We start from the raw sequence: 26,729 nt of genomic DNA, 5'->3' as shown, positions 1-26,729 counted from the left end.
TCTTTCTTTAACTTAGTAGGGGTTTTGGCTTACCTTCATCCTTGTAGGAAGGATTAATTACTCCTTGAACCATGTTGGTTTGGTCTACCCTGATGCCATTCAGGGAGAGATTTTAATTTCTACTTTACCTTTCTTAGGGGTTTAAGGTGCCCATTCGTCGTTTCCCTACTGAGGGTTAAGCTATAATCTTACTGTTACCCTCTGTTTAGGGGTTAAGGCTCATCTCGTTGTTCCTACGCTTAGGGGTTAAGATTAATCTTACTTGTTACCCACTTCTTGGGGATTGTCTTGACCCTTTTCCGAATCTAGGGTTACTTTAGGATTAAGTTACCCTTCTTGAATGCTTCGTTACGCTGGGAATAAGCTTGTTACCTCTACTCTTAGGGGTTGAACCATTTTTTTACTTTCCCTCTTGAGGTAAATTTGATTTCCCACTTTAGGGTTACTTGAGTGGATTGAACTTTCCTTTGCCTACGCGGGTTAGGTTGAATTCTTTGGATCTCTTACTTAGGGGTTAAAGCTTGTCTTGAATCTAATCTTGGTTGTAGAAATTCACCTGGTTCCTATACTTGGGCTAAGCTTGGGGTTAAGATCCTTCATTGCATTCCCGAGCAGTTAAGCTGTGTATTCCTTTTCCCTCTTGTAGGGTTAACTAATTCACTGTTCCTACGCTTAGGGGTTAAATTCTTGCTTCGATCTTTCCTCCTTGGGGTATAAGATAAATTTGACTTTACCCTCTTGGGGTTAAGATCGATTTCTTCCTCTTGCTGGGTAAACGATCTTGAATTCTTTACCTTGGTTAGGTAGAAATTACTGATCTTCTTCCTTGTTGGGGTAAGATCTTTAATTTCAGCCTCAACTTGGAAGAATGATTTGATTTCTCACTGCTTAGGGAGACAAGATCTTAATTTCCTTTACCCTCTTGGGGTAAAGCCTTCTCTTATCTATTCCTACTATTAGGGGTTAAATCTGAAATTAGCCCTTTCCTTAGGGGTTAAGGCTTGATCGATCTATTACCCTACTATGGGTAATCATCTTTATTTAGTTCATCTAGGAAGAATAAAGTTAAATTTACTTTACCAACGATTTGAGTTAAAGCCCATAATTTACATTCCTATAGGGGTTCATGATTAACTTAATGTTGACTTATGGGTTAAGGATGAATTCTATTCTGGACATTATGTCATTATTGATGTTATGAAATGATAAGACTAATGAAATGATCAATTTCTGAACTACACTTATTTAAGTACATTACATTGAAATTAATAATGCTTACAGATGTATTTTATGGAATTTGAATTCATGATTCTTTATAAAAAGGCTAAGGATATCTTTTCTTAGACATTTATCCATTATTTGGATTTCCGGTATCTTGTGAGAAAAGTCAAATATATAATATTTTGTCAACAACTTGGTACTTCACATTCATATCACGGACTTGCATAAATTTGTCCTTTACAATTCAAATAAATTTGATTCCATCATTTGAATAAATATCATTTGTTTTGTACCTCATTAACATTGGTTACACTATACCAGTTTAGAGTATTAATCAAAATCTTTCTTTATCAAATAAACTCTTAAGCTTAGTTGACAAACTTATTGTGGTTAAATATCAAAATTCTTGTCTTTTGGTATCAAAAAAGCAAAGATAAATTTCAACCTAATGTTGTGGTCTAAAAATATCTTATTTCAATCTTGTAAAATAAAACTGACAAAGAATTCTTATGGGAAAGCTATGATCATTAATCGTTATTTATAAAATGCTTAAAAATTAATCATGAAAGAGGAAATTGATTGGAGCATAAAGAATTAATTATCAATTAAATGAATAAGAAACAAATTCAAATGAAAAGAATTAATGACTTTATAAAAAAATTATCGAATTTTAAAGAAATTATCAATTCAATGGCAATTGGATCAGATTCTTTGTATTCCAGATAGATTCTCCAATTTTAACCTTGCTGACATATATTGGATCCATAATTGTCATCCCAATTAAAATCCTTTGTCTAAATTCGCTTGCTAGTCCCCCTTTTCCAATTTAATCCTTTTAGTTTTAATAATCTTTGACTCAGCTTCAGTTTTGCCTCATCTTTATAATCCCTTTTCAATTCTTTTTTTTCTCTTAATTGGATTCCATTAGATCCAGTTCTTAAACTCACTCATTTAATTAAACGACTTGCATTCCAATAAGCCTCTATATAGTCCATTTCATTGAAATTAGAAGGTATTTATTCACCTCTTCCATCAATCTGTATGAACTTCTTGTATCTTTCATCATTCTTTTTACTTCCATTAAAATTAATCTTCAAATTTAGATCCTACAATGAATCATTCCGCTTGCCAACTTACAATAAGATGAAAAAAATATGTCCTAAAATTTTACAAACTTGATTTTCATGTCCCTAAGTCTTTGCTTGTACTAGGTAAATGTACTTTTTGTAACTTCATTATTACTTCACCCTTTGCAAGTATTGTCTATTATTTACATTTTTTTCTTTTGGACTATCTTGCAATAAAAACTTAAATCTTGGAAGGTAATTAATTCCTCATTGCAATTACAAACCTTTCCATGACAAATTGAAAAGAAGGACATATTTCTTCAAAACATTTAGATACATTAAACACAACTTCATGAGAAGCAACATATATTGAAAAATCTTTAAACTTTAGATTCATAAAACCTCATACCTGTGTAAGGTACTTGCTTTAAAATGACTTAACTTTTCAATCATAAGTAAAAAACTTTGATCCTTTAATTAAAATGATTAAAATTAACTTGTTTTCAAATTTAAGATCCATTCAATCTCTAAAAGTCGGATGTAGTTACAATTTATCGAGACTGAATTAACCATATTTAATGAAATATATTTGAAGTAATATTGATAATTAAATGATATTTCGAAAAGTAAATAGAATTAAATTTGAATACGTTTATAAATTAAATTAAGAATTTAAAAAATTATTAAAAATAATTGAAAATTCTAAAAATTAAAAATAGGTAATAATAAATAAGTAATTACAAATATTATTAGTTTAAGAAATTAAATTGAAAAATAATAATCTAAATCAAACTTTCAAACTAATTTAATTAAAAATTAAATACACAATTATAACCAGATTGAAAAAATCATTTTAAACTAAATTAAAATTATAATTTATAAATAAAATTTGAAGTAGTAGAAATTGAAACCATATAATATAAATTTACAATATACATTAAATTATAAGATTATATAAATAATAAAAATACATGCAATAAATCAATACAAAAGAGTAAAAGATAAAAATAAATAAAGGGTCAAGTATAAAAAAAGAAAAGCAAATAAATAAAAATAATATATAAAAATAAATAAAATATAAAATAAAATAAAATACTTAAAAACTAAAATAAAAATACATAATATTAAAAATATTATAATAATATAATAAATATTATAGATAAATATAATATAATATAAAAAATAATAAAAGTTAGAAATTAATAAATTAAATAAAATAAAATATAAATAAAAATATATATATAATTAAATATAAATAAATACAATAAATAAAATTATAAATAATATTATATATTAATATAAAATAATGAATATTAAATGTAAATATATAAAAATATAAATGAATAATATAATACAATAATATATATATAAGAATAATTAATATTAAATATTCAAGTATATTAAATATATAAAAATATAAATGATAATATTGATATGAATTAAAATATTAAAAGTTAAATTTAAAAATAATAATAATATATTAATTTAAATAAAAATAATAAAAATATATATATTAAGTAATTATATAAATAAATATAATATTATAATAAATAATTATAAATAAAATAGTAATGAATTATCTAATGAAAATAAAATAGTCATTTCAAATATAATTTTAAAAATATAACTAAAATTAATTAAGATATATCTTGGATTAAAAGGTAAATAATTAAATTTATATCTTATGGAAATATAAATAATAAAAAGTATGAAATTGACAAATAATGTATAACAAAATACGATCTGCTATAAAGGCTTTAGGGTTAATTAAAGAATGGTTTAGAATCAAGAATAAACAAGCTATAAATTAAGATTAAGAACGGATTAATTAAATGCAAGAAGTGACAAAACTTGAAAAACAATAAAAGCAGCTTACAGCAAATTTCATTTTGGTTTAGATTGTGATTTAAAAGCTCTTGAACTCTTAGATTTAAATTTTAACATTCTGATTCATAGAAAAAAGCGTATAGCTTTTTATTCGGTCAGAAATCTAGTATCCTTTTCAGTTATTGCTATAAGAGTTATTAATTTAAAAGAAATATCTAAAAATTTTGATTGATTATGATAACTATAAAGATAGGATATGATAAAAATAATCATTTAATAGTTAACAATCCTGTGTAATTACTCTTGATGTTTCCTTTTGACTTTGTGTTGATTAGGCAATAATTTTTTCACATTGTATTTGGCATATTAAATTTCCTAAATGTTAACTTACAAAGTCTTGAGGATTAAGTAAGAAGTACATTCACTTGTAGGTTATGATCAACTTGTGTAATAGTGTAACTTACCTTTTTAATGAATCTTTAGTATTATTGAAATATATGAATGTATTTTTTTTGACAAATTAATTTATAGAAGTAATATTGTATATTGATTTTTTTGGTTATGAATAGATAAAATTCTTGAGAACCTCTTTCGATTCAATTGCAGTTGATCATTGTTACTTGTATCATAACATTTTCTATAAATTACTGAAATCGGTGTTGAAAAGATGATTAGTCGACTTATTACATGTTGGTCATTGATCTTCATGGTCTTTATAAATTAAACTTCTAATCACTTTAACTTTATAGTCTGAGGTACATGTTCATTAGTGTTCGAATTTGATCTGCTTGAATTAAACTTTTAACTTATGTTTAGCTTGATCAGGTATGAGAAATGAACCTACTTGCTGTTCAAATTCACAATATCTTATAGAAGTTTTAATGATCTAAATTTAGGTAACACTTGTAATCAACTACCCTTTAAGCTTATACAAAAGGTTTCTCCTTATATTAAGGACTAATTGCATTCTTTCCACGATACTTTTGAAGATTTTTAGTGTAACTTGTGTTTTCTGAAATTTACTATGTCATTTAAGTACATTATACGTGTAATAACACTAGAATGTGTAGAATACTGCATAATAAGAAGATAATCCACGTAATTATAATATGATAATTGTAATTATATATTATTAAATTGATCATGTAATATGTAATTATTTTTGGGTTAATTGTTGAGCTTGTCGCTGGCTAATCTATTTCAACTACCCTTAGTTAAGGGGTTTAAGGTCCATCGCTTCGACTGTTTCCTCTGCTTGGGTTAAGATCTGCAAATCTTATAACCTTCTTGGGTTAACTCGTTAGTGATGTTCGCTTTGCTGGTAAATTTGTAAATCGTTAATCGTTCATGCATAAGATAGTCCCATTTGGCAATTTTTCGTAACCTTCAGGGTACAGATCTGTAATTTCAGCCTATGTACTGATGCTAGTGGGCAAGCTTGTTGATCTACTCCACTTTGGAGCTAAATTAAAGTTCCTTCTTGGGTAAGCCTTCGTTATCATTTCATACTTGAGGTTAGTTAAATTTACTGTCGTGCTTAGGATAAGCTTAATCTTGTACCCTAGTTGGAGTTAAAGCTATCTTTGATCATTCCTACTTTGGGGTTAATCATAATTGATGTTCCTTACTTGGTTAGGTTGTGAATCAGATCTAGGACATACCGAGACGTTCACATCTTTTCAAGTTAGAGCTATGATCGATATGTATTGCAATACAATTAATTGATGCTTGTATCAAAATTGTTTGAATGAATCAAAGCTCTATAGTGTATATGCTATTAGAATGCTAGCTTATCTAATCTTAGTATCATTGGTGTATGTTGAATTTATCTTTATTAACTGACTTGTCGGTTGAATCCGTTTAGATATTAATACATAGTTTGCTGACTACTGCCTTTATTGGTTCTCTGTAGCACAGTAATATTTGGACTAAGTGTTTGTGTAAATTTGAGATCAATTCATGTTTCAATCCAACTTAACTCAAGCATGATGGTATCTAATATCATTTGATCTAATGTTGTAAGTATGAAACAGTCTATTCAAATATTTTCTAACATGACTACTTACATTATGATTAAACTGTCATTAGTTAACATGTCACTGAATATTGCTTGGTAACAATTAAAGCTAAGTCCATCATGTAAAAATATTCAACTTAAGCTATGAGTTTAACTACTGCTAATTGTACTTATTATTAGAATATCAGTACATCAAAATTTAAACTTAAGGCTATCGTATCAATCTATTTAAAATATCAAACTTGAACATAAGAATTATCAATGCTTCAATGAGATATTAAGTCAAATGAATATCATGATAAGTATTAACTTAAAATGAAAATTTATGCATATAGCTATAAAAGTAATTATCGAATTTAAAAATAAAGTAACAATTCAAATGGCAAATGGAACTAATGCCAATAGTAGCTTCTATACATTCTTAGCTCATATTTAGGGACGATACTTATGATGCCAAATAGTATTCTTTGTCATATGGAATCCAACTTTGATCAGACTTTACATTTAAGTCATCTTTGTAACCATTTGCTTAAATGTCTTACTTTTCTTCTATTTCTTGCTTTTTTGAATAATTCAGAATTGTCAGTTTTTCACATTGTAATATAATTCAGAAAATCTTCTCCTAATTTAGTCCTCCATAAATCATTGCTAAATTAGTCTTTTAAAGTTCATTGATCATCTGGAACTTGTTATTTAAGTGACATCATTGGAATAACCATAATAGTTTCAACATTTCATTCAACGTTATCAATTGAACATCTTATCATATCTAATAACTTATAGAAATAACAATATTGCTTCAAAGCTATTATCATGATCTATAAATATTTCTAAGCATATACAAGTTATGAGATTAGGTAATGATGTTTATACATCTTTAATATTAGTATTTTATTGGCTTTTTATTTTCTATTTTATCTCTTTCGTTGAAGATGGAGCTGAAAAATCTCTTGAAGTATTATGCCATTGAAGTTTAGCGTTGACTAACTCGCGATAAATTCAATTGACAGAATAAGGAATATGGTACTTTAATCTCATATACATTACATTTGACACTTTCGTTCATAACCGTAGACAAATGTGAATGCTCGAACATAGTTCCACTTATGAAAACCTAGAAATCTGTGCTATACGTCAGAGATCTTGGATAGCGCAAAAATCTTAAATATCTTCGATATAGACGTCATAAAGTTCAGGCTTACTTTGGTGAGAGACTATTTAGCCAAATTTCTTTAGCAATATCACATTTTTGTAAGAGAAATATTGATCTTATACCATCTTAAACAGAGAGTCACTCACGTCAATGTGCTAGTCAACTTGCAAATCATTAGATCCTTGGCCATTATTCGCAAAGTTATAATCGTATGATTGAGTTACTTATCAATCATTGAATATTAGCATATGAGTTAAGATAAATATTGTAAGATGATTGAATGAGAGATATCATGAACTATCGATGCATCAAACTATTAAAGATTAAATCAGTATTTATATTCAATAAAAGTTGAAATCAATTCAAAATCATCTTTGACAATTAATAGATTGCTAGTCTGATTCAGCCAAAAAAGGAATTACTCAATTATGAATATCTTAAGTATGACCATTTTTAAACATTTGTTTCAAACTTGTAAGCCATTATTACTCTTCACTTTTTGGGTTGCAATTGAGATAATTACTTTCAAGATATTTAACTGTTAAGGATAAGCATTCCATTAGATCTACCATTTGGTGGAGCAAGTGGAGACATGACATGGGCGGTGGCTGACAAGTAGTGGTAGTAGGTGGTCAGAAAGTATGGGTGGCAGCCACTTGGATTAGAGGCTAGGGTTTTGGTTGTTTTCTGAAAATATAGTGGGCTAGGGTTAGGTTGAAAATTTGGGTTTTGAGTTTAGTTGTTTGGGTTTTATTTGGTTTTAGGCTAACTGGGGCCTGGGCAAAAATTGGTGTGGACACTTTTTTTTCAATTTTTAATTAAGTGCTCTTAAATTTTTTTTATAAATTCTCATTAATCTAATAAAAAATAAAAAAAGTTAATTAAATCTTTTTTAACAAAAATTCAAAAATTCTTAAAAAATTTAAAAATTTTACTAGAACTCCAAAATTTAATCTCTAAGGTTTGCCACTGAGGACTCTCATGTCGGAATACACGATTTGAAACATTCTTGCTCAAAAATTGCATGGTGAGTGTGTCCCAAGCCTTCTTCGGGGTTGTGGCATCTCGAATGTGCTCTAGCACATCCTCTTCAACCGTCGACTTCAAAAGAAACATTGCCTTCTTGCTTTTATTTTCCACTTTCACAACGCCTTCTGCTTTCGACTGCGTCACCTCGCTACCGTTGACTATCTCCAATAGATATTGTCTTTGCATGTAAGACATCATGTTAACCACATGGTATTAGTAGTAGTTTAGCTTTTTCATTCAGTCGATAGCTTGTAGGTTCATCATTATGTCGACAACAAAACTTTTACAAATGTACAATCAAAGTTTTTAAAAAATAACCTCACTCTAATATCAAATTGTTGAAAATTAGAAAAGTGGTATAACATTACTCACAAAGACAGACAAAGCTTGTAAGGAGCAAAAGCTATATATATATATTAATCTTTAAATTAAATATTTTATTAGAATTTATGTGTTTGAATCTAGTAATTTGTTAAATGAATAAATATAGTGACAAAATAAAGGTATCTTATTCGATTTGGTACTTGTTAAATATTTTACAAATTATTTTAATATTAATAATGTTATTTTTATAAAATAGCAAAAATAATCAATATATCATGGCGGCATGTGATAAATGATATGATTTTTTATTTTATATGTTCAATTAATTTTAATTTTATTTATTTAATTAATTGAAAATAATGATTTTTAATTTGGGATTTAAAAAATTCTTATTTAATATTAATTCATTAGGCATAGGTCAATACCTATTTTTTAACATAAATTTTTCTAATATTGACAATATTTTTGTAGCATAACAAAATTTTTTAACACTATTAGTGTTTTGCATAATTTGTATAATATTTAATAAATTTAGGTACCAAATTGAACCTAAAAAAGGCTTAGGTAACAAATTAGAAAAAAATGTCAAGTTCAAGTACCAAATTGAGCCAAAAAAATTTAGATACCAAATTAAAAAAAGTATCAACTTCTGGTACCAAATTGGGTCAATAAATAGAAAAATGTGTCAAATCCAGGAACCAAATGTTATATAAAGCCATTAAATTTATATTAAAAGATATCTTAAACCCAATTATATTAATATTTCATAATAAATTTATATAAAATATATTACAAAAATAAAATAACAAAATCCAAAAAGATCTTTATTATCTTAGTAAAAAAAATTAAACCACATCCAAAAATGTTAAATAATCAATTTTTTCAAAAAAAAAAAAATCCAAAGCATTTCACATTTCCCCCTTTTTTCTTAGCCACAACTTTGCATTGCTGTTTCCTTTGATCTCTCGCTCCTCCTTTCTTTGAATCAACTTATAAGTTGTCCTTCGTTCGGTGGCGGTGGCGGCAGTGGTTGCTGCTGCTGCGGTGGTGGTGGAAGAGGGTTGTCGTTCATATTCTTGAGGCTTTGTTGTTGTTGATAAACTTGTGTTAGTCTCTCAATTTCCTTCTTCAATGCTTCTTGGTGAGCTGATCAAGGTTTTAAACATTTTTTATAATGGAGTTTACATGCATTCCATGTATAAGAGAAATAAAAACTTAGAGTGGGTTTGATAGGGATTAAATCAAAATGAATCTATCTATTGTTAAATATATCAATTTAGTCCCCATACTATTAAAAAGAAATAATATGTTGAAATTGTAATAGAGTTAAAATTTGCCGTATAAAAATATTTTGATTTTTTTTAAATGCAATTTAATTTTAAATAAAAGATTTCATTTATAAAATTATAAAAATTTTAAAAAATTAACTCTATTAAGCAATAAATGATATATTTTAAAAATAAATGTTAACTTTTTTAATTTGGCCTTATTTAATTTTTTAATAGTATAGGGACTAATTTGATAACAACTTTTAAATATTAAATCACTAGTTTAGGTTGAAGTCCATAAAAATGTAAGAATTATTTTATTTTTATTTATTATGTTTTTATTATGAGAAGCTATATAATAAATGTATTTCTATATTTTTATTTTCATTTAACTAACATAGTTTTCAATATTAAAATTTCAAAATTTGTAAAGTACAATAAATTAAAATTGACCAAATTAGAATAAGGACTAAATCTGAAATTTACCCATCAATTAATAATAATAATAAAGAATAATTAAGGAAGGAGGAGTCGTACCATCTTTAAAAATCTTGTCTTGAGCCAGAGCTGCAATCCTTTGCTTTAAAGCACCATTTTCAACAGTAAGAACCACTCTTTGATGATCCAGAAATGCAACTCTTGGTGATAATGTTGATACTTCAGTCTCCATTTTCCCAACATATAAAAGCAAATTAAATTAAAATTAAAACTAATTAAAACAACAAAAATTGTTGTAAATAAACTATGTACGCAAAATAATAATCAAAATTAATGTATACAATGATTCCAAAAAATTTAAAGATTACAAATAGTAATTAGTATAATTTATATAATTAATTATGTATTATTAATGTTATTAAAACTTTCTATTTATTATTATTATTTTAAACAATTCCATTATAGGTTCTGATCATATCTGTTTTTTTTTTTTTACGGAATGGCTGGAACTACTCATAGTTCCTCCCAAGTCCTAAATAAGAGGATAATACGCTTCAGTGCACTCGAACCCACGTTCTCCTATATTAGGGACAATATCCATCCCAATTAAATTAAGACTCAATCTACTTATTATTTTAATCTCGTTGGGATAATACAATTGACATTGAAATTTATTTTTAAAATAAACCCAATATTTCTAATTTTCTAGGGATTACACAAGTATTTTAAATAATGAAGATTTGTCTTAATGAAATTTTTATTTTCACGGAAAAATATGTTTTAATAAGCCGGTAATTGGTAGTTTAATTTGTCATTCAATTAATTTAATAGTTGGTACAATAATTAAATAAATAATTATAAAATTATGAAAAAATAATTTTTTTAAAAATTATTGTCGCTTTCATTTTTTCTCTGATTCCAAGAGATTTATTCATAATCGGTTCAATCCTTTAATTTAGACGGATATATAAGTCGATTTTTGGTACAATTGATAGGCTGGTACAGTCAAATATATTTTATGAGTTTTACATTTTCGACAAAAATTTTGGTCCACAAAAAAAAAATTAACAGAAAAATTTGGAGGAAAATAAAAATAAAAATTACAGCTCTTTTTATTGATTAAGATGTATATATACCTGTAATGTTGTTACGCTTCTTTCAAGCTCTGAAATATATTGCAGCTTTCTCACTCTTGATCTTTGAGCTGATTGCCGGTTTGCCAGAATTCTGGTTTATCACTCAAAATAAATTATTTATTTATTTTATTATTAATATAATCAAAGAATTGTTAGCTAATGCCTGCAGATTAAACAATTCATTTGTTGAAAGATTAATATTTAAGCTGTTTAATTATAATGGGTTTTAATTTTTTTACCTTTTGACCCTCTTTGGATCAGTGATAGGATCGCCGCCGTTGGAGGTTGATGGAGGCTCCGAACCTTGTGTTTCATGTAATTTATATGAGCTTTCCACCTCTCCTGGTGTTGGCTTCTCGTCATTGTTGCTATTTTGATCAGACATTAGCGGCGTCGATGACGAAGAACCCATTGTCGCAGCCGGCATTGTCAAGGAGACATCGTTGGAGAACATTGACTTGAGCTGCTCGTCGTCTAGGCGGTCAAACATGTTCGGTTCCATCATCATGGCATTACCGGCCCTATTTTCTTCCTCCAACGGTTGGTCAATGAATGCTATGAAGTCGCTCATAGAACGGCGCTGGGCTCCGCGACGCATCGACGAGAAGTCGAGGAACTCGTCGGCCCATGACGGCTGGTGGTGGTTTTGATGGTTAGAGTCTTTCATCATGGTGCTGGTGGTGGAGGAGGAAATGAAGTTTGCCATTGTGGGCATATTTCTTTTGATGCCTAAAATAAAGCCAATTTTGGGTTAATAAAATAGGGTATTTTTTGAGGTACATTTTTGCCATTCTATGTATGTATATGTTAAAGATAAAATATCTAGATTAAAGGTCGAATCAATAATTTTTAATAATAAATAAATATTTTAAAAATAACATCTATTCAATTTAATACTAACTTTTCTATAAAAAAACTCTTTTATTTAATGTAATATTAAATTAATTAATGTTCAATTATTCAATATTAAAATAACCATGCTTCCTTTCATAAGTATCAGCTTATGAAACACCAACTACACCAAAATCATGGTCCAGAGAATTTGGCCTCTCAGAAGCTCATTTCCCCTTTGCTAGGGTAGATTTGTGCATGGTCATCACTCATCAGATAACTTGTGATTGTACAGGAAGATGATTCTATGGTGATTAAACTTGATATGGGAAAGGCATATAATAATGTTGAGGTTTCATTCATAAAGTGCTTACTTATTTTGTGTTCCCGATTTATTGGATTACTCTTATTATGGATGGTATTTTTTCTTCCACCCTATCGGTGTTGGTGAATGGGCTTGAGAGTGTTATTCCTTCTAGGGGTATTAGACGAGGGCTCCTTGTTACCATATATTTTCATTCTCTTTATGTGTTATTCGGTTTTCCGATTGGATCTTAACCCAATTTGTATATAGTTCGCTTTTAGGATTTATACGTGAGGTGTTTGTATTTTTTAATGAGCTAGCTCATACGAGGTGGGTTCGTACCATCATACACGCGAACCTACATGTAGAAAACACATGTTAATCTTAAAATATGATATGTGTTGACATGCATATGGACTTACCTACGACGTCACATCATCTACAAACTGTATCATATAATATTTGCATGTGAGGTGTTCACATCCTTTCATGAGCTCGCATGGGGTGGGTTCGAACTACCGTGCACGCGAACTCACACATAAAAAACACATGTTAATCTTAAAATAGGGTATATGTTGACATGTAAGGAAATCTACCTACGACGTCATATCATTTAGGAACTGTGTCTTATAAATAGAGAAACCAACACCTTTTAAACACGTACTAAAACACTCGACAATATGCAATATCTCACTTTTTAAGTATTGAGAGAGCTTGTGATAATAAGTATTGAAAACCGATTAAGATCTCCAAAAGGAGCTCTAACTTGACCCATCTCTTTGCGAATGATATTATTCTCTTTGCTAAGACTGTAAAAAAGATAGTTAAGCCCATTCAGAAAGTGCTTAGCAATTTTTGTCATGAATCGAGAGTTGGAAAAATAATTTTATATAATTTTGTTGATACAAACATTTATATAAAATTTAATAATTAATAATTTGTATTATATATTTTATTAAAATTCATATAAGTTGAAATTACTTAGATTTTGAGTCATGTTTTTTTATTCATATGTTGCATGTTATATAGTGTTCCAAATCTACATTTTGTTTGAATTTCCTTAATTAATCTTTTTAGCCAACTATTTCTTTAACTATGAGTATATTTTTATCGGGTCAGGCCTAATTGACAGAAATAATACAAAATTTTAGATTCGTTTTCTAAGTTTAATTTGAAAATTAAATTTAAAATTTTATTCAAGCTCGTTTATATTAAAAAAATTAAATTGAATGTAATTGTAATAAAATTTTTATATAAAAATAAAATTTAAAATGTAATATTACTTGATAATCGACCTATGTAAATAATGGATATTATTTTTTATTAAATCTATTTTTGAGATGGAATTTCGGAACGTGTACAATTGACTCATCCCATTATCAACTCTACTCATAATTGGGGGCGAACCCCTTATACCCTCCTTAATCTAACCCCCATTTCTCCCAATTTTCATTTTCTTTTTCACAATTCACAATTGAAAATCTTCCTCTAATGCCACTGATCTTTTTCATTGGATACAATTTCCTCAATTTATTTTATTTTTTAAGGGTGGGTTTGGGACAACGTTGCAATGCTTACTTTTTGTCTCACGCTACAGTATCGCTACAATATATAATTTTACCACCACCGCTATTTTTACACTAACCACAAATAAACACATCGCCCATCCAAACTCACCCTAAATTGGATAAAAGAACAGAGCCAAAAACGGGGCCAAAATGGGGGCTTATAGAGCAGATGACGACTACGATTAATTGTTCAAGGTGGTGTTGGATCGGAGATTCGGGTGTCGAGGTATATTCGAACCTTGAAGCCAAACTTACGTACACAAAAAAGGTATATTTACCATATATCCCTATTACATAATGAGACAGCATTAATAAAAATTAAAGAAAGGAAGAAACAGTGAAAACCCATTATGTAGCCCTGCAAGTTAATATTACACAAGAGACTGCATAAAATTTGAGTCTGTACAATTATTTGATAATTACAGAGCCTACAAATAAATGATTTGACTGTTAGATATCTGCAAGTTCATGTACAAAATACTTGGACAAATTATCAATCTGGTTCATAGCAAACAGATTAGTCATAAGACTTCCAGAAAGTTTTCTCCGCCATCAACTCTTTTTATGTAATTTATTACTTTTAGACATCCTTGGACTTGGTGGTTAATGCCTCGGATTTGCAGATGGGGCAAACGTTCTTCACAAACAGCCACTTACTTAAGCAACCTGCATGATACTCGTGACCACAATCTAGAGTTCCGATTTTCTCTTGGTTCTTGTAATCCTCCTGCGAATTCCATGAGAAATGGCAAATGACATGTTAGGAGCGAATGGTGATGCGTGATGAAAATGTGTGCTTCGAACTTGAAGAACGAAAGAACAGTATGGTAGCTATAAGCACACTGAATTACCTGGCAAATAATGCAAGAATCCGGTTCTTGATTGATGGGTGCCACCTCTTCCAGATTAATGTTAGTTACAAATGTAGAATATGTTCTTGTTTTCAATTTACTTCTAATGGTTTCCTCTGATAATCCGGTGTTAACTTTGCCAATCCGCTCTCCCAGAGCAAGTAGCTCCTGTGGCCATTTAGCAAATTTTCCAGAAAACGTTCGGTAAACATAAAACCAAACCATGCAGAAAGAATGACATTAATCAACTTGACTTACCTCATAAGACATGTCTTCTATATCCAACCGCATATCCCTATGATGATCGATCAAATTCCCGAGTTCGTTATAGAATTCCGGGAACTCCAGCATAGCAACACCCTGTATCAAATTGACCAAAAGATATCACTATAGATTCAGAAGTAAAAATAAACAGAAAACAATGAGAAATAACATTTAATAAATAAAAAATTGGTACTTACATCTGGTGGAATAACTCTCAAATGAGGAAGATTGTGGTATCTCAAACTTGTCTCAGGTACAGCCCCACCTTCTCGGCGAGAATGATATGTCATAAAGCCAGTAGGTGGAACCGGCCGACGATTCCTGCGCCCCATCTCCAAATTATCTTGTGAAGGATTCATGGTGCTCTGTGAGGCATAATTTGCCGGAAAGCGATAAGGAGCTGTTGCTACTTGTGGGTGAAGATTAAATCCATGGCTTCTTACACCCTCAATAGGTGGTGCAGGGTGATGGTGGTTATGGTTCCGAAGGTCAAGAGAAGAAGAATGTGAAAAGTTTGTGGAACTTCTATACCTAGTCTCGATAGGTCCACCAATGTTACCACCTGGATAAATACAAGTTAATAACGTGTCCATGGCAATGAGCTTCAAGGTAAAAACAGACTCAAAAGACCTCAAGTACAAGGAAGCCGCAAAAAATGGAAAATATAAATCCATGACAAACAAAAAATTAATAAAATATATAATAACCTTGGAGGAAATAATATAAGGTTTGAGAAACTACCATGCATATAAGGAACACCAGGAGCTTGAGTCCAAGCTGAGGCACCTCCTTCTGTTATTGCTGGCTGAAAGGGCTGAGCCATGTAATTTCCTTGCAAGAAATGGTTAGCACCATGCATCAAAACAGGATCCACGGCGGTCGCGCCTAATCTGTTCCTCACACTTCTTTGAGACCCTGCATCTCTAATTGGTGGAGGGTCGTTCCCCCTATACTGAGGAATGGTGAAGGATGCAGGATCAACTGGGACAACCCCATCAGGATGCCTGGTATTTAGCTGTGTAACTGAGGAACTCGAGCTTGATGAGGCATTAAAATGCTGAAAGTTTCCTGGAATCCCTTCAGAAGTCTTTCTCTTATACGAGCCTCTAACATTATTCATGAAATGGAAATTCCTAGCATATTCATCAGCAGAAACTCCAAGGGGACCATAATTGCGAGAAGATGGCATCTGATCTAAAGGTCCATGATTCATAGGAACACCAGACGAAGGGGTAGCCACATAGGGAATATAAAAGTTGGAAGCATTTCCGATACCAAGATCAAGGTTTGGAGGATGATGACAATGTTGAACACCAGGAACAGGGTACTGGGGCATCCCATAGAACATACCATTTTCATAATGCTCAGGCAAGGGATGAGCATCGAGACTAGTTGTGTTTCCAGGAGCTATCACTGTCATCGGGATATCAGGTGGCGGGTAGTTCGTGATATTGCCCAAAAAGGTGCAAGGCTCGTGACGTAGATAGCCATGGCCTTGCTGATCCATTTCTAAATCAATCATTTGGCTAGGGCATAGCATATTTCTTTGGCCCATGGTGATCAAATAAATTGTAGTTGCAATTTATCCCTACTTCAAAATTATAAATCATGTTATCAGTTTCTTTCTAAGATCATCTCAATTCTAAATTTCTAAAGGTTAATATTCCCCATAAATATGATACTGTCATTCATCTCCTATCTTATCATCAACCATACAATAAGACACCATAAACAACATTTAACCTTTAATTTTCCCTCGGAAAAAAGAAGAAGCTAAAAGAACCATCTTTACTGGCAAACCCATCATTAAAAACTTCAACAGAATTGAATATATCAAGCTTACATCAATGGGGGGAATTTCCAATATCCAGCAGTAATACTATACTAAATATGCTGATTTAATTGAAAAAGAAACCCAAAAAGGATTTCAACTTTTTATTCCTAATTATCCTCAATCCTAAAGAATCCAACACAAATGAAGCTTGGATAGAACCCACAAAAAATAAGTTTAAAAAGAACAGAACTTTTCAAAAGTATATCTTAATTTCATCAAAATTGTTAAATACCCATTATTTATAGAACAATTATCAAGGCATGCAAATTCAAAGCATGGGAAATGAAAAAAAAAATGGTTTGGTTTCATTTTTATCTCAGCCGTACCTTATATTCATAAACAAAATCACAGCCCAGAAACAAAGAGAACACCTGCTTCACAACCTGAAAAAACCCAAAGAAAAAAGATGAATTTTTTTTTCCTGTTACTTGGAAACGGATTAATCAGAATCCAGACAATGTATATCGAAGGATTCAAAGATTAACCGCTAAAATCTCATGAAAAATAAAGAAAGACGAACCTAATTGATGCGAAATTAGGGAAAAGAAGAGAAATGAGATCGAGAGATCTGAAAAAGATTGAAAATTATTTAAAACAGGGAGAAAAAAATTGAAAATAGAGAGAAAAAGAGAAAGACATTCCTACTTTTATCTAGCCCATAGTTCTTTGGTTTTTTTTAAATAAAATTTCGTTTAATGGTTTTTTGTTTGAATTTTAATAAATTTGTTTTTATTAATCATTATCTTTTCGGTATAAAACGAAAAGATTAAAGAAAAGATGATTTTTAATTTGTATAATAAATCATATATGAAGTCATTAAAATAGAAAATGTATAATTAAAGCGGTAATTTGTTAATTTTTATATAAGTAAATTGGTTCGATTTTAAATTATAAAAATTAATTTTATTATATGTTATGTTCTCTTATATGGATAATAATACCAATATCAAACAACTTAAACCTCAATTGGTTACAAATATTAAATTTATATTAAAAATTTTAACATACAAATTATATTTATGTTATTTGATAAAATTAATTTTGTTTTTCAAAATTATTTATTTCTTCAATTTAATCATATAAATATATTATTTTATTTTATTATTAATAATTTTTCATAAAAATTAAATAAAATAAATTAATAATTTGGATATCTCACTTTTTAACATTTAAAAGAAACTCAACCTAACATTTTTCAACCTTATAACTTGTATTTACCTTATTCAACACTTTTATTAAAAATTTGTATCGATTAAAATTTAATAAGATTACTAAACATATTTTTTAAAATAAATATTGAAAAAATCATTTTGGAATTCATCATCGGATTTTCACTCAATTATCATATTTTGACATTGTTTTTCGTTACATTTAGAGTTTCAAAAGTATTTTTCCACCCAAACACAAAATTGAGATTTAATAGTTTTTACTTTTGTGTTTGGAAGTAAAAATTGTCAAAATACCTTTATTTATGTTAACTATTTAAAAGGTATAAAAAATTAGATTAAATTATATTTTGTATCATTATATTAAATTATTTAAATATCATTTATTATTATTTTTAATTTTTTAAAATATGTATAATTAATTTTATAAATAATTTATATTAATTACTTCAAAGGTATTTAAAGCTTATAATTTATGTACCATTAAATTAAATTATTTAACTATCATATAACTTAATTAATTTTTTTAACATTAATCTTATTATAAGTTCTTTTAACATTTCTACTCTTTTTGATACAATGGTTAGAACTACCCATAACCTCTCTCTAACCCTTAAATAGGAGGATAATACGTTTAAGTACACTCGAATTTACGTTTTCCTGCCGTGGCAAAAATACTAATACCAATCTAATTAAGACTTAATCGACATCTTATTAATTTTTAACTTTTCATTATCACGTCCAAACAATATATATTAACCTTAAACCGCAAATTTTTGCAACAACAAACATTAAAAATTAATAAATCACGTTTTTTCCCAACCCTTTTCGACCACATTTTTTAAAAGTACGTAGTATTATCTTGTCAACAAGAACTAGCCCTTTGTTTCTGCATGTCCGAGTATTCCACAACAATAACAAAAGATCGGGAGATGCTTGTATTTGATCATCCCCTTCACCAAAGTGGCAGTTTGGGGACTTAAATTTCCACTTGTATGCGCAACAGCCTCCCCCAACTAACCTCCTCTAGCCACCCATAGATATCTCAAAAACTCCGATGTGCATATCTTTTGTCAGCCATTTCAGCGGCATCCCATAAACCCTCACCCAAAAGGAAGCATTATCAAAAGTATCATCACTTGGCCTAACATCACCATTATAGTCTTGGAATAGAATTAAGTGTTTATCAAATGTCGAAGTGTGACCGTCCAATACATAAGTCTTGTCGGTTTTGCTCGTTAGGAAAATATAATTTTTTTTTTATAGTTGTGTTTGGTAAGAAAAATTGAAAAATCAACATTTTTATTTTTTGTATTACTTAATAGTGTTGAAAAATAAGAGAAAAAAAAAATCTTGTCACTCAAATTTGAAAGAAAATTGAAGTGATCGTACAAAATTTTTTATTCTCATAGTTCGAAAAGAAGATTGAAAAGAGTATTTGTAAAATTTGCTTTACATCCTGAAAAATAACAAAAACTAAGGATTGTATAAAATGCATGTACAGTTCTTTTTTTTTTTTTTTTAGAAAAAGGTGATGGAAATTTAGGTAATCATAGGTGTATTCCCCCACCATTTTCAGCAAAAGATACGTTTAAACGTGCTTATTACATTAATAGCAATAATGGCAAATAAATTAAAGATTGAATCTACATCTTTCAGTTTCGTACAATGTGATACCTAACTAAAATCGAACTCCTAAGCAAAAGCTATTGGCCATTAGGATTTGGCTACTAAAAGGGTTGGGTTTGGGGGAAGAATTGGCGTAGAGTGAAGGGAAGGTACAAAGAAATTAGGGGCCTAACAAAAGGCTTTTAATATTGGATGTGATAAATACCAATGTCGTGTAAAGATAAGTATTCGATCGAATTGAGTAAAAAAGTTTAAATTAATTGAGTTGAGGAGTATTATTTTATCATCCTAATTCGATTTAAAAAATTTTTGTATTGAGTTGAGTGAAATGAAATTTAAGTCGAGTCAAATCTAATAAAATTGTTCGAGTTAAATTAAAAATTAAGCATGTCAAATTAAGAGATTGTAGAATATAACTAATTTCATGTTAGTACACATAAATTTGAAACCATGTATATTTGAATTCTTTTCAAAGAAAAATAAGAAAAAAAATATTTTAGTATGATAAACTTGAATCGTCAATGAAATTATTTAGGTCCTAAAATTATTAATTTAGATTTTTTTATTTTTTAACTTTCTCTATATATTCTTTAGGATTTTCTGTTTTTATAATTTTTAAAAAATGTAAAATTTAAAATTTTTATAAATATTTTAATTTTTTTTGTAATTTTTATTGAAAGAGACTAATTTTGTTCATTTTCAAAATTGATAAGGATCAAAGTGGTATTTACACCAATCTGTTATTCAAATTATTTGAGTAATTTTAATTATAAAATTCAACTCGACTTGAACTCGAAACTCGAATTACTTATTTAATTTGACTCAAAAAAATTAAAAAACTCAATTCGATTAACTCGAAATTCAAATTCTTTTTAAATTTTTCAAAATCCAATTAAATTTTTCACATGCCTTATTCATCCATTCCCATGCCATGCCAAAACAAAGGGCTTAAAGCATGCAATTTTCAACACATTTTGGTATGTGGGTCCTCAAATTCCTAGCCGCACAAACACACACAAAAAGAAGAAAAGAAAAAAGAAAAATCAAAGGAAGAGAGATAACACGGACACAATTAAAAAGGGATATTTATTTTCTTATGTATGTTAGTTTCATACCGATATTATTTATATCAGTCGAAATATTTGTAAACCGAAATAAAAAGTATTTAAAATTTATTTTGATATAATTAATTGAGTCTTAATTCGATTGATATGAGTATTATTATTGATATAAAAGAATGTAGATTCGAGTACATTACCCTTTTATTTATGAGTTAAAAAGGGCTATGAATAATTATAGGTATTTATCAAAACTTATAAATTTCACTCATTTTTGAAACCTAAAAGATGAGTTCATTTAATATACACAGTTGCTAATTAATAATTTTGGTAATAAATTAGGTAGCATATTTTACTTTAAGATATATATATAGATATATATTAAATTTATTTAAAACATGTACCTCAAATAAAATTAATATTAACATATATATTAATGATGTATAATATTTTATATAATTAATTAATATTTTATATTTACAATTTATTTAATTTTATAAATATTAAATATTTTTGGAAAACAATGATATTGATATCAATACGCATCAATACAAATAAAAATAATACATCTATAAATGGTAAAAGTACCGTAAAGTTCTTTGTATTAGGAGCTGGATTGTATTTTGCATTCTCTACTAAAAATAGATAAATAGATACATGCTCATTAGATTAAATAGTAAGTTGGTCCTTCTATTAAAAATTACATCTATTTTTATTGTTAAAATTAGTTCATGTTACACGTAAAATGAATGAAATATTTAACATAAATAATCAATTTACTCTTTGATCTAACATACAATAACTAATTTATTTTTTAATAAAAATAATAAAATACAATTCGACTCTTAATATAAAATCTTTTAAAATACTATTACCTCTATCACTACAATAAATACCACCTTAATTTTTATATGCATGGTATAGGTAATCCTTTATGTCATAATACATTGAATCATTAAAAGAGAGGGGAAAAGGGAAAAATGATTGGACCACTAATCACTAACTAGATTGGTAAATTAATTATGTGAAGCCCTTTACTCAATATTTGTTGAATGTTGAGTAATTATTAATTTAATTAAAGGTTGAAAGTTAGGCCATTTGAGGAAATGATGAAGTGGCCATCTTTTTTCTTTCCTAAAAATATAAAGTAAGAACTCCCACATGATGTGAAAAATGTTTATACATTATCTTCATCATTTCATTTCCACCTTTCTTCCTAGATGTCTATCAAATTTCAATAGTTTCATATTTACCTAAACTAACCAATTTCCCATGGAATAAATATTTTTTTAAGAGTTTATGATTCAGCTTTTTCTAAGAGGGTTAGTAATGTATCAAAATAAAGATAAAGATATATGATAATATATTTTTATATATTATCTAGAATTATTTTGAAGAAAATAGAAATTATGGATAAAGGAGGCTTCGATTTTTCACTAAATGAGTAAATAAAGGTGAGTACAATATGGGAAAAAAATAATCATAAATGTACTAAACGTACAATACTAAACCTTGAAAACAAGGCCCTAACTCGGGAACAAATTAAATTCTCTACATAGTTACCAAGAAACTCTAACAAAAACTCATATGCGACTACATCTTGCCGCCTTCAAGAAAAGCCCTTGCTAATTGGCATATCAAAACAGGGATACAATTGTCCCTTTAAATAGCTTTACATTAGAGTCCTAATCATACAAAAATATCACCGAAATAATCAAAGTTTAATTAGGAGAAGAAACCCAATTTATGTGAGGAACACATCGCAACATCCCCATTTGTGTCATCACGATGTCTCCCATCGCCGCAATGTCAGGAAGCTTCTTGTAACGGCATAATTTTTAGTGGTGTCGGAATGGTGATTTGAGATCACTAAATCCGACAAGTAAGATTAAACAAGATAGTAATTTAATATTTATGAGTCAAGTAAGAATTTAGAAGAATTTGTGAATTGGTGAATTTGGTGAATTAAAAGAATTTATTAGGTCAAACGGGTCAAAAACGAGGTATCGAGTCCTCGGATTTGAAAATCAAGCTATAAATATTTTTATAAATATTTATGGAGTGTCATTTAGTTAGTATTAAAGTTTGGTTGAGAAATTTTAACGTTCGGGTAGTCAATTAAATAAAAAGAACTAAATTGTAATAAAAATAAAATTTGCTAGAACGATTAAATAGCTCAAGCGTTAAAAGAAAGAGGATTTAAAGGGAAATTAAGCCTAAAAGTGAATAGGCTGGACGGCAAGGGTAAGAAAATCAGCAGAAAAATAAGGGAAATAAGGGCAAAATTAGAAATTTAACAATTTTAACATATAAAAAAAGGACAAAATTTAAAAATCTAGAGATCTCTTCATATTTTCTCAGCCAAAAAGCCATAGAAGGTCTGGAGAAAGCTGGTTTTCCATATTTTTACATCATGTGAGTTTAATTCTTGCTTTTTCTTGATAATTTTTATATTTTTATGACTTTCACAATTAGGTCCACTTATAGAATTCATTAGTTATTTATTTTATGGGTGAAATTGGAAGTTACCCTGGATGGGTAAGGGAAGTTTATGATGAATTATTATGAAATTTAAGTTCTAATTTCATATTAAGGTGGTTTTATTAAGTAATTTTGATATAAAATGGTATTTAGGACCTAATTGTGAAAAAGTTTTGAATTGAAGGTTGGTGTTGAAATTCAGAATATCCAAGGTTTTGAAATAGTTTATAATGATAAAATAAAGTGTTAATTGAGAAAATTTAGTTCAATTGATGGGTGAATTGAGCAGGGACTAAATTGTAAAAATTGTAAATTTTGGGGTAAAAGTATAATTTTGATAGTTGATGTATCGACCCGAACTTTAATGTTATAGGAAAAGTGTATTTTTGGGTCTCTGTTTCTGAAAAATAGATTAGAAAATATTTATTAAAAATAATTACAAAGTTAATTGAGTAATTAACTAGGCTTTAATTAAGTGAATTTAGCTCAATTAAGAGGAATTAGGAAAATAATTAAATTGAATAAAGGATGAAAGTTGAATTGTAGATTAAAAGAAAGTAAAAAGGATTAAAATAGCAATTAAGCCATTGACAGTAGATGAGGTTGCAAATGGAAGAAAAATCAAGATTTTTCTTGAATTATGTATATTAAATGTTATAATTGTTATTATTATGGTTTTATATTAAATTATTATTATTATTTAATAGGTGTTATTATTAAATAAATTAAAAGAAAGACAAGTGTATGGCAAAAATAAAATACATGTGTAATAAATATTGTACATACATTTGTAAAATATGTATGTATTTACTTATTATTTAAGTAAATAATTAATGTATTTATTATCATTAAATTAATATTATATGATGAATAAATTAAATAAAGACAAATGTGTGGAAATGATTTGATACAAGTGTATAAATGAAAATATATACATTTGTAATACATGTATTTAATCATTAATAGATATTTATTGTTTATAAAATATATTTACTAATTAATATGATCATATTATAAGATTTTTATGAAATAAATATACTAAATTATGACAAATGTATGGTTATAAATGGATACAAATGTATTAATAATATACACATGAATAAATAAATAATACTTACTATTTAAGTATAAATAAATAAATATATATATATATATATATATATATATATATATATAACAAAGTAAATAAAAGAATAGAAAAGAGAATAGAAAGAGACAAAACAGAGAGCAGGGGAAAGAAAGAAAGAAAAAGAGAAAAGAAAGATGAAAAGGGAAAATTCAAGGTTTGAAGCTTGAAGTTTTAATAGGTAAGTCAATTTAGCCCTTTTTACTTAATTTTGATGTTTTGGAAGCTTTGGGACAAGGTTTTGATGAAATTAAGTGAATATTTTGAAAGTTATTAGATTTCTAAATATTGTTCATGTCGAATAAAAAGATGAATTAGCGGTTAGATTGATAGGAATTCAAGTTAGAAATGAAATAAGGATTGAATTGTAAAGTAATTCATAAGTTTTATGTTGTAGGGACTAAATTGATAAAATTTCAAAATTAGGAAAATATGATGGAAATTTAATAGTTAAGTATGAGTTTGGACAAAATTTGAATAGAAATGAAGTATGATTTGAGGTAGAAAAAGTAAGTGAATTTAGTTAAGATTAAATTGAAATTGAATAGAAATTGTATTAATTAGATATAAGTTAGTAGTGAATTAACGAATATGAATTGTTTTAATTCCCATAGCTAACGTTGTCTCGGGAAATCTCGTCTAAGTAAGGAAAAATGGCAAAGATAACAGGAGTTAGCTCGAGAAAATACGATTTGTATTTTTAGAATCCGAACTTAATACTTAAATTGTTGAATTTATTATTTAATATATATATGTAGTAGGTATTTTGAGATAATTATTTGAATTGGATTGAATATTGATTATATTGAATTGATTTATGAATATATGTGAATGTTTGAATTGAAATGAATATTGATGTGGAAATTGAATAATAAATATTTGTTATATTAGAAAATATATGTATTTGGAAGTGTGATGAAATTGATAGAAAATGTGATTATTGTGAAATTAAATATTTATTAGTGAAAAGTGAATGAAACTATATTGAATTGAAAATATATAGTTAGTTAATTAAAATATGAATTAATTGAAAAGTGAAAAGTGAATTAAATACCCTATTAACTAGTCGGGCTAGTCGAATATAGTTGGCATGCCATAGGATGTGGAAGAGTACAGGTTTTGCCAACTTACTGATCAGGCACTTATGTGCCAACTACTATTATGTTACCGTTACTGTTACCAATTCAGCACTTTGTGTGTCGGATATTGTTATTGTTACCGTTACTGATTCGAATTTATTCTGATGAGGTACTCGTACTGCATCTTTATTCTTTATTCTCGTTTGGATTTATTCCAATGAGGTACTCGTGTACCGCATCGCTCATCTCTTATCTTTATTCTTTATTATTGTTCGCTTCGCCGATGAGATACTACGTCTTTGTCTTGGTGTGTTGGTTGGATCCGTGTATCCATTTAGGTCCGAGTCATGTTAATAGGGGTAAATAAAGGAACTGAAAAGATCGATTATTACTGAATAATTTAATTGTTTCTTGATATCGATTTTCTTGAATAATTGATTGTTACTGGATAACCGATCAATTGATTGATATTGAATAATTGATTATTATTGAATAATTGATTGTTACCAAATAACTGGTTATTACTAAATAAATAATTGTTCTGATTGACTGATCGTTAATGAATATTACTGATTGATTAATTGCTATTGAAAAATAATAAATGATTTTGAATTTAAAGTAAACCAAAACATTGGTTGGAAACTGAATGTTTGAATACTCATTAAGTTTGAAAAATTCAATATATATAAATTAATATGTTTTATAATTGCTTAAGTGTTCAGATTATAGAAATACCACTGAGTATACCTATACTCAACGTACGGTTTGTTTCTCTGCGCAGGTTAAGTAAAGATAGAACGTTTAATCAGCATCCCAGGCCGATCCCGAATTCAATAAGGTAAAGTGTGTTCATTATTGGTAAAGGCATGTACCTAGGGTGTCTTATGTGTGTGTCATTTTGAAATTGTAAATGTAAGGATGAAATAAATAGATTTAAGTTTTGTTATGATATATAATAGAATTTGGTTAATTTGGTATGAAATTGATTTATTTGATGATATTTGATATTTGAATAAAATTAAATATTGAATAATATGTAAATGTTTAAATTTGGAAAA

At 28.2% G+C, this 26,729-nt stretch overlaps 2 protein-coding genes and 1 long non-coding RNA gene across 5 annotated transcripts; 1 reads left to right on the top strand and 2 right to left on the bottom strand.

The window, feature by feature from the left end:
• Nucleotides 1-9,557: 9,557 nt before the first annotated feature.
• Nucleotides 9,558-12,260, bottom strand: LOC108473184 (basic leucine zipper 61-like). Its single transcript, XM_017774721.2, has 4 exons — nt 11,720-12,260; nt 11,481-11,571; nt 10,444-10,570; nt 9,558-9,784 (listed from the first exon to the last, which is right to left on the bottom strand). The coding sequence occupies exons 1-4, from the start codon at nt 12,193-12,195 to the stop codon at nt 9,624-9,626; spliced, it is 855 nt and encodes a 284-aa protein (XP_017630210.1). The 5' UTR covers nt 12,196-12,260; the 3' UTR covers nt 9,558-9,623.
• A 2,271-nt stretch (nt 12,261-14,531) lies between these two features.
• LOC108470904 (probable E3 ubiquitin-protein ligase ZFP1) lies at nt 14,532-17,852 on the bottom strand. Of its 3 annotated transcripts, none has more exons than XM_053020995.1 (8): nt 17,778-17,804; nt 17,653-17,700; nt 17,459-17,515; nt 16,040-16,889; nt 15,496-15,860; nt 15,293-15,394; nt 15,035-15,202; nt 14,532-14,910 (listed from the first exon to the last, which is right to left on the bottom strand). In XM_053020995.1, exons 4-8 carry the CDS (start codon nt 16,851-16,853, stop codon nt 14,764-14,766), a joined length of 1,596 nt encoding a protein of 531 aa, XP_052876955.1. In that variant the 5' UTR covers nt 16,854-16,889; nt 17,459-17,515; nt 17,653-17,700; nt 17,778-17,804; the 3' UTR covers nt 14,532-14,763. The 3 variants fall into 3 exon arrangements, with proteins under 3 accessions (XP_052876955.1, XP_052876956.1, XP_017627913.1); XM_053020996.1 differs by having other exon boundaries at nt 16,040-16,886; nt 17,778-17,800; XM_017772424.2 differs by having other exon boundaries at nt 16,040-16,886; nt 17,653-17,852.
• Nucleotides 17,853-24,650: 6,798 nt separating this feature from the next.
• Nucleotides 24,651-26,729, top strand: LOC128283582 (uncharacterized). Its single transcript, XR_008273963.1, has 2 exons — nt 24,651-24,773; nt 26,453-26,729. It is a non-coding gene; the product is annotated as an uncharacterized LOC128283582 (long non-coding RNA).

Source organism: Gossypium arboreum, chromosome 11 (genome assembly GCF_025698485.1).
Source record: "Gossypium arboreum isolate Shixiya-1 chromosome 11, ASM2569848v2, whole genome shotgun sequence".
NCBI classification, from domain to species: Eukaryota; Viridiplantae; Streptophyta; class Magnoliopsida; order Malvales; family Malvaceae; genus Gossypium; species Gossypium arboreum.
This window is presented reverse-complemented; position numbering and strand designations above follow the sequence as displayed.